Source organism: Bidens hawaiensis, unplaced genomic scaffold, assembly GCF_021521415.1.
Source record: "Bidens hawaiensis isolate Kalapana, Puna unplaced genomic scaffold, B.hawaiensis_p1.1 tig00050496_1, whole genome shotgun sequence".
NCBI lineage: Eukaryota > Viridiplantae > Streptophyta > Magnoliopsida > Asterales > Asteraceae > Bidens > Bidens hawaiensis.
In genome coordinates this window covers 63,788-72,907 of record NW_027499033.1, presented here as the reverse complement: position 1 = coordinate 72,907, position 9,120 = coordinate 63,788, and the positions used below count along the sequence as shown (strand labels likewise).

The 9,120-nt window shown below is 33.5% G+C and overlaps 1 protein-coding gene across 1 annotated transcript; it reads right to left on the bottom strand.

Annotated features, from left to right (window-relative positions):
- Positions 1-4,724: 4,724 nt before the first annotated feature.
- Positions 4,725-8,411, bottom strand: LOC143598558 (uncharacterized). Its single transcript, XM_077076750.1, has 4 exons — positions 7,686-8,411; positions 5,094-5,521; positions 4,820-4,964; positions 4,725-4,772 (listed from the first exon to the last, which is right to left on the bottom strand). Exons 1-2 carry the CDS (start codon positions 8,385-8,387, stop codon positions 5,108-5,110), a joined length of 1,116 nt encoding a protein of 371 aa, XP_076932865.1. The 5' UTR covers positions 8,388-8,411; the 3' UTR covers positions 4,725-4,772; positions 4,820-4,964; positions 5,094-5,107.
- Between the last annotated feature and the right edge of the window lie 709 nt (positions 8,412-9,120).

Below are 9,120 nucleotides of genomic sequence, written 5' to 3'. Positions count from 1 at the left end.
GATTAATTGCTCTATACTTTTAAAAAAAAATTAGGCAAATTAAGTTGGAAGTTAAACAATATAGTACATAAAATGTAGACAATGCATGTTAATGCATGCTAAAAAGTCATACTTCCTCTTTAAAATCTTTAAATATCGACTTTGCTACACAACATGTGATTATTATTAATTATTATGGCTCGATATTCATAAGCCGGTCACCATTGACATTAGCTATTTAAAAATAAATGTTCACACTTAATTAGTTTAGCGGCAAAAATGTCTAAAACATTCTTGAACCAAGGCAAAATAAATACTAGTAATAGTTATCTTAAAGTAAAAATGTTTATGTAGGTTTAGAAACTTATTAAAAATGTGACTTTATAAGATAGTAAATACAAGAATAGATATGATTATTATATTTTATAACACTGACACAAACTTTGTCATGGTGAAACAGACAGTTATAGATAAATTATTATCGACAACCGTCATTTAGAGGGAACTGTGTTATTCCATCGTGTTTGGAGGGAACATTGTAACTACAATATGTGGGTATGTTCGAGGATAAGATTTTTATGAGACCATGTTCAATCTTTTCATCAGTTTGCCAATGTGGAGCGATTTGCGACGAATAATCCATCGATAAAAATTTCTATAGATAGTGAATGTCAGGCAATTCAACTTTCAAGCGTAAAATGGCAACCTCTATGTATTTAAACTGTTGAAAATTGTTGTTTGCGTGTATATGCGGGAAAAGTTAATATGACATATCGTTGTTCGCAAGCTTGTTGGAATTGTGTTCTCAAAATTACTCTCTCGCAGGTATTCCCATCACCCTAGCTCTAAACGATGTTAAAAACAAAGCTCGAAATTGAGGCCATAAGCCTTTTGGTTTCCCAACTCTTAAAATTAGAGATAGGCCGCTACTTCGAATTCATGTACGCATTGTCATTCATGTGCGCAGATGTCAAGTCAGTATATATATTTGTATGTGTTGTCCATGACTAGCCATCGGGTCTCAAGGACTCACATATACAGATAGTTTAATTTTTTGTGCTAGTGGTGAGACACTAGGTTTCGTAGGTGCACATTTTTATAGGATTTAAAAATGTAATGTAGCTTATTTGTAAGATGTGAAAATATAATGTAGTTTATTTGTAAGATTTAATTTTTTAGCTCCCGAGTCGGTTCGTTTCTTGAAGCGGGTGCAGAAGGTGGTCCACAGTGACTCGCAGAGCCCGAGGAACCAAGGATTTATATTTAGTAGAATAGGCTTTGCGATTCAAAAGGGGATAGCGGCGCAGCTTGTTGCTCGCTTACCCATTATCCAGATATAGTTTGGTTTGTGTTATATATAATAACTTTTTAAATGTAGTTTATTTGTAAAATGTAAAAGTTGTAATGTAGTCTATATTGTAACATGTGGAATTGTAATGTAGTCTATGAGTAATATGTATGGAAATGCAATGTAATTTATGCCCAACATAAGGCAAGGCTCAATAGTGTACAATAGTTTATGGATCAGAATAGAGGTGCATACATAAACTGGTTTCTAACCGATTTTATAATCGGTTCAATCATAAACGGTTACTAACTGATTCTAACCGCCGGTTAGTAACCGGTTTGTATTATTGATTTCAAAACTGGTTATAAACCGGTTAACCGATTTTTTAAATTATTATTTTATTAAAAATCCGGTTATTAACCGGTCTGGTCTAACCGGTTATTTCCTGTAAAAAAAACTAGTTAGCAAATTCACCGGTTAACCGATTTGTGCACCTCTAGATCAGATATCCAAAATGACTTGTTATGATTTATTGTGAGTTTTTTCACACAAGGCAACCCACCTACACATGGCAAACCATATACGATCAATAACATACATTAGTCTCACACGTAGATTATTAGACTCAAAATAACTTGCTATGACCAATGTAGGCTTTCGTAGTAAAGACAACGTGCCCACCAACACACTACAAGGCTCATCAAGTTCGAATAGTGTCCGATAATTACACAAATGGATCAATTAGCCTAGAATGACTTGTTTTGACTAAACGTGAGTATATATATAATATATGTAGCCAAGACAACCCACCAATGCACAACAAGGCCCAATAGTGTCATGACTTGTTATGACATAATGTGGGTTTGCGTAGCCATGAAAACCCGCTACCCGCTAACACACAATGAGGTCCAATAAGTGGATTAGTAGAACCGAAATATGTTTTGACCCAATGTGATTTGGTGCAATCAAGACAACCCACCAATGCACAACGAGGTGAATGGCCAAAATGAGTAGTTATGACCTTATTCGGGTTTATGTAGGCAACGAAACCCATTGACATACGCAAGGCCTAACAATATACAATAATCACACGAATCAGTTGGCCATAAGTAACTTGTTATGACCAATGTAGGTTTGTGTAACCAATACCAATATACAATCCGCCAACATACGGCAAGACCCAATAATGTACAATTATTAAACGAAGGTAAAGGAAGATCACGTTGGAGTTGATGAATATGTTGAGAAACTTGCACATGAAGATGTTGAGAATATTGGGCTATAAGGCCCACTTTGGTTAAATATTCATGGGATTGGGCCTTCAAAACTTAATTGTTTTATTCTCTAGTAGTAACGGGGTTAGCATTATTAATATGTGTTATTATTACTAATATGGGTCAAGGCAATTAATATGGGCTAGTTGCAAACCAAAACCCATATATGTCATGTGTTTTGATTAGAGGTGGTAATGGGAGTGGGTTGGGTTGGGTTGGATTTGGGTGATGGGTCAAGATGGGTATGGGTCAGGATAGATATGGGGTCAGGATGGATTTTTAAAATAGAGGGTTAAGATGGATATGGGTCAAGATGGGTAAACTAACCCATTTTGATCCAAGTGAAGGTTGACATACAAAGGGTTTTAAAAACCCCTCAAAAAAATATTCAAAAAAACTATTAAAAAAATAATAACTCAAGATATAAATAAAAAACGCAAAATGTAAAATAACTAAAATGTTTCCCCCATCATCCTCGTTTATAAAAAAAAAAAACCGTTTTCTACCGATTCAGGTTCGAGTTTTCCGGGGGTTTGGTTTTTTTTTTCATTTCGGTCGGTTCGGTATCTGCTCGGTTTCAATAATTTCGGTTTTGATTTCTCGGTTTTTTCGGTTTCAGTGTTGTTTTGTTTTAGTCAGTTTTTTCGGTTTCATTTCGTTTTTTTTTTGTTTCGTTTCGATTCATCTGTTTTATTTTGGTCGGCCACGTTTCAGTTTTTTTGTTTCGTTTTGGTCAGTTTTTCGGTTTCATATCGGTTTTTTTGTATCGTTTTGGTCGTTTTTCTATTTTGGTTTAGTTTCGTTTCGTTTCGGTTTTTTGTTTCGCTTTGGTCGGTTTAGTGTTTTTGTTTTATTTTGGTCAGGTTTCAGTTGCATTCCGCTTTTTTTTGTTTCGTTTTGGTCGTTCTTCTATTTCGGTTCTGTTTCGTTTTGGTTTTTTTGTTTTGTTTTGGTCGATTTGGTGTTTTGGTTTTGGTCCGCTTTTCAGTTGCATTTCGCCTTTTCTTTTGTTTCGTTTTGGTCAACTTTTCGGTTTCATATCGGTTTTTTTGTTTCGTTTTGGTCGTTTTTCTATTTCGATTCAGTTTTGTTTCGGTTTGGTCGATTCGGTGTTTTTGTTTAGTTTTGGTTAGCTTTTCGGTTGCATTTCGCTTTTTTTGTTTCGATTTGGTCAGTTTTTCGGTTTCATTTCGTTTTTTTTGTTTCGTTTTGGTCATTTTTCTATTTCGGTCCAGTTTCGTTTTTGTTTCGTTTTAGTCAGTTCAGGGTTTTTGTTTCGTTTTGATCGTTTTTTGGGTTTCGGATGAGTTTTGTTTTGCACATGATAGTTTGAGCATTTTGAATTAGATAAATTTTGGATAACTTGGATATTTTGTTTTGACTCATTTTAACCTATAATTGAAACTCACTTGTATATTTCCAACCCATCCTGACCCACTTGAAGAATTTTTATGATCCATCCTAACACATTTCACTTTTAAAATTTATTTATCTTGACCCAAAACAATCCATTTGGGTTGGGTTTGCCACCCTTAGTTTTGAGGTTGTGTATGTAACACCTCATTTTTGGTTTCTGTGTTTTGAGGTTGTATTTATCTATCTTTGGGACTGTTTCTTAATGGCTCATAACTTTTTAATGGTTAAGAGGCTACCTCTTAATGGTTACCTATTTAATCATTCAGACTTAAGGCTACCTCTTAAACCATTAAGAGGCTATGAGTCATTAAGAGGTAGACTCTTAATGACTGTTAAGAGGCTACCAAACAGCCCCTTAGTGTTTGTAATTAATTCTTTTGAGAACACGGTTTATGTGGCTGATTTTGTAACATGAACGAACATGCATTACTTAAAGCTTTAATTGTGTGTTTATGAGTTTATCGTTTTGTGTTTGTTTATTGTATGGGCTTTCTTGTGTGTTAAATTACCTGTTTCATGTGTGTGTATGTGGCGGGTGCTTTCTTGGTTATATGGTTCTTAACTTACATGTAATTAGCACTTGGCCTTCATGTCCAATTGCATAGGTGATGGTTAAGGTTTGGGATCTTAAGATCTCAAGTTCGAAATCTAACTTAATGAGGGGTTTTTCACAGTGATGGATTTTCTCTTTAATGGTGTTATTGGCCGAGTTAGGCATAGAGTATAAAAATCATTATAGAAGATTGATATCTTGTACCTGTTAATAAAAGTAATTTATTTATTCATTGTGAAGCATGTAACAGAATATATAGGAACTACAAGAACATTTTTTTGCAAATAAATTATTTCTTTATTTTCAAACACAAACAGAAAACAACTATTTATTGGATACATGAAAAAAAGCCCTTTCCGTACAACTTTGAACCATTCTTTGGCCTCCAAGTTATTTTCTTCATCTCCTGGAAGGTCCAAAGTTTATAATCTCAAATATATGTATTTATTTACTCCTGAAATAATGGATAACCATATAACAAAATATATAAATTAGTATGACACAAATACATTATAATGATATAAACAATCAATATAAACATAATGAACATTTCATTTCATGCATGAAAATATTATATACTCACCTTAAACATAACACTCAATAGTGGTGAGGAGGAGGTGGTGAACTGTAGGTGTAGTGTGGGGGTGGATATTTTTTCACTGGTGGTGGTGGTGGTGATTTGTAAACCGGGGTTGGTGGGGGTGGTGATTTGTAAACTGGTGGTGGTGGTGATTTATAAACCGGAGGAGGTGGTGACTTGTAAACTGGAGGAGGTGGTGACTTGTACACCGGAGGAGGTGGTGACTTGTAAACTGGAGGAGGTGGTGACTTGTACACCGGGGGAGGTGGTGACTTGTACACCGGGGGCGGTGGTGACTTGTACACCGGGGGCGGTGGTGACTTGTAAACTGGGGGTGGTGGTGACTTGTAAACTGGTGGAGGTGGTGGTGGTGACTTGTATACGTAATGTTGCTTAGGTGGTGGTGGAGATTTCTTTGGTGGAGGTGGTGACGAGTAATGGTAGGTGGCAGTGGTTAACGACGGAAAGCTTGACGAAACAATGACCACCGCGAGAATGATCAAAAGAGTTGTCATTGAAGACATCTTTTTAGTTCCCATATCTACTAAAAAGCAATGGGATCTAAGTTGTGATTTAGAGGTTACATATCATCCTTTATATAGCCAAAAGATTATGATTATTTTATTATGGTTTAAATAATGAAGGTATTTAAATTAATATCTTGTTGAAAAATGTTCTACCAGCTACAATAGAATATAAGCTTTATAAATGTAAACTAAAGACTATCTTATGTATCCCAAGTTGTCGTATTACATATCCTGGAATAATTCAACGTTTGCATTATTTTAGTTTTTTTTTTCAACTGATTAAATTTGTATTTAATCAGTTAATAAACTATTTAATAAACTATTGCAGTTTTATGTATTGATTAGTTTCAATTTCAAAAACTTTTTTTCAAGAGCTGATTGAATTTGCTGGATTTTAAAAATAAAACATCTCTATCTATATATTTTTTATTTATTTATGTCATATACTCATATTAACTAATACCAATCATTAATTTGATAATAGTGAAATAATTATTTTCAATAACTTATATACCACAGTTTTTGAAGAAAGTATATTTCAAGTAAAATATGAATATATATATATATATATATATATATATATGTATATATATATATTAAGCTAATTAAGAATATATATATATATATATATACATATATATATATATATATATATATAGGATCAGAATCATGAGAGAACTTTTTTGAAATTGAGTACTTTGAAAACCATTTTGGAGCACAAAAACCCCAAAAATAAAAAAAACACAAAAATGAAAAAAGTAAAAAAACCAAAATTCTTATTTTAACATCCCGGTTTCATAAAAAAAACTCGGTTTAGCAAATATGTACATTTACATGAATTTTTATACACATGTGTATAATTTCAGATAAATGGACTGTACATATGTGTATATTACGTAACGAAAAATTAAATAAAATTATAAATATGTGTATAATACAACATTTTTTTTTGTTTTTTTAATGACCGGACAGAAATATAAGAATTTTGGTTTTTTTACTTTTTTAAAATTTTTGTTATTTTTTGTTTTATGATTTTTTAAATATTTTTTTAAATGTCCAAAATGATTTTTAAAGTTCTCAATTTGCAAAGGGTTCTTTTAGGATCCTTATATATATATATGTGTGTGTCTTCCCCTTCTGTCACAAACTTGGACAACTTCTTATTTATTTATGTTTAAGTTGAAATCAATGTTAACCTAAAACAATTTATTCGGTTAGATATATGGATAAAATATGTCTAGGAGATCGACGCATATATTTTTATTCAACGAGTTAAGAGTGTAAGTCATGATGTTAGCGATATCTAAGGTTTTGTAGAATATGTGTTTCTATGCAACGAGTTAAGAGTGTTAAGTCCATAATGTTAACGATATCAAGGTTTGTAGACTTGTAGCATATGCGTTTCTATTCAACGAGTTAAGAGTGTAAGTCCATGATGTCAACGATATCAAGGTTTGTAATTTATGTGTTACGTACTATTCAACGAGTTAAGAGTGTAAGTTCAGGATGTTAACTATATCAAGGTTTGTAGCATATGCATTTCTATACAACAAGTTATGAGTGTGAACACATGACTCGGATACGTATGGATGTTGGTAAGTTGTTAATAACTTAATAGTACAATTTGATTACTTGAGAAGTAGATACGTACATAATATTTCACTTTTATTATATAATGTGAAAAAGAAAAACTATCAAATAATATAAGTGCATGGTCTTTTACATATATTTGCTATTAAATTACCAATTTCTTCTATGATTTCTTTGGCCTTTATACAGTCTTTTGCTTATTTAAATTTTTGTGTGTGTAAATAGTTAATAGCTTAAAGAATGAAGCTGGTGAGTTCAAATGCAAGCATAATTAATAGTCTATAATTAACTGTATAAATATATATCATTTTATTTAATATTTGTAAAACATGAAACAAAATATAAAGGAAGTACTACAAGAACAACTCTATTTTTGCTATTTATTTATTTTTTTAATTATCAAATGCAAACAGAAAAACAACATTTTATTGAATACTAGAAAAACAACAATTTATGGAACACCGGCAGACACCCCTTAATAGTGGTGTGGTGGAGGTGGTGAACTGTAGGTGTAGTGTGGGGGTGGGTATTTTTTCACGGGTGGCGGTGGTGACTTGTAAACTGGTGTTGGTGGCGGTGGTGACTTGTAAACTGGTGGAGGTGGTGACTTGTAAACTGGCGGTGGTGGGAATTTGTAAACAGGCGGAGGTGGTGACTTGTAAATTGGTGGTGGTGGCGGTGACTTGTATTTAGGGGGAGGTGGTGACTTGTAAACAGGAGGAGGTGGTGACTTGTAAACTGGTAGTGGTGGTGATTTGTAAACCGGAGGAGGTGGTGACTTGTAAATTGGTGGTGGTGGTGACTTGTAAACTGGGGGTGGTGGTGACTTGTAAACTGGCGGTGGTGGTGACTTGTAAACGGGAGGAGGTGGTGACTTGTAAACTGGTGGAGGTGGTGATTTGTAACCTGGAGGAGGTGGTGAATTGTAAACCGGTGGAGGTGGTGGTGGTGACTTGTAAACTGGAGGAGGTGGTGACTTATAAACTGGTGGAGGTGGTGGTGGTGACTTGTAAGCGTAATGTTCCTTAGGTGGCGGTGGAGATTTCTTTGGTGGAGGAGGTGGTGGTGATGAGTAACGGTAGGTTGCAGTGGTTAACGACGGCAAGCTTAACGACACAATTACCACTACAAGAGTGATTAAGAGTGTGATTAGTGAAGACATGTTTCTTTTGGTTTCCATTTCTACTTGAAGCAATGGGATCTAAGTTGTGTTTTTTGAGGTTACATATTGTCCCTTATATAACCAAAATAAATCATTATTATATTATATTTAAATAGTGAAAGTATTTATTTAAATGTGTTTTAAGTTGAAAAAAATTATGCCAACTACTATAAAAAAAAGTTTAACTTACTTTTATCTCATTTCACTCCACGTCATCCTAAGAAAATTGTTTAACTCACTTTGACCTCTCTTTATTTAATGAAAAACAGATTCTTAAACTATTGTGTGTGTGTATAAAAGATATTAAAGCTCGTTAGCAGTTTAACTCACCTTGCATTTAACGTCCCTTAACTTATGAAGGAAGTGGTATGTCACTCGTTAACTCTTGTCAACTCAGCTTTAACACTCTGAACGAGTGAACGTTAAGGTATACCCCAGGATTTAAACTTATACGAATATTTTTAATTGGTACATAACTAGGTGTATATATTTAAGTTGAAATCAATTTTCTAACATAAGACAATCCAATCCGTTAAAATATATACTAAACTAATGTTTGGATAGCATACATTATTATGTCTAGAAGATGAGAATATAATAAGAGTATGTGGACTTCTACCCAACATGAATCAAGGTTAGCGTGTGTGACTATTTGGATAAATTTTTAATTACTTGGTACAATTCGATTGGTTGAGAAGTACTATTGACAAAATGGAGTATTTACTTTTGATTAGATTATGGTAATATTAGA

What these genes read in the sequence shown, in the direction of transcription:
- LOC143598558 (XM_077076750.1), bottom strand. Translation starts at nt 8,387, where the DNA reads ATGGAAACCAAAAGAAACATGTCTTCACTAATCACACTCTTAATCACT. An exon ending in CACCTCCACCACACCACTAT is followed by an intron (nt 5,522 to 7,685) that starts TAAGGGGTGTCT and finishes TACCATTACTCG; the next exon opens with TCACCACCTCCACCAAAGAA.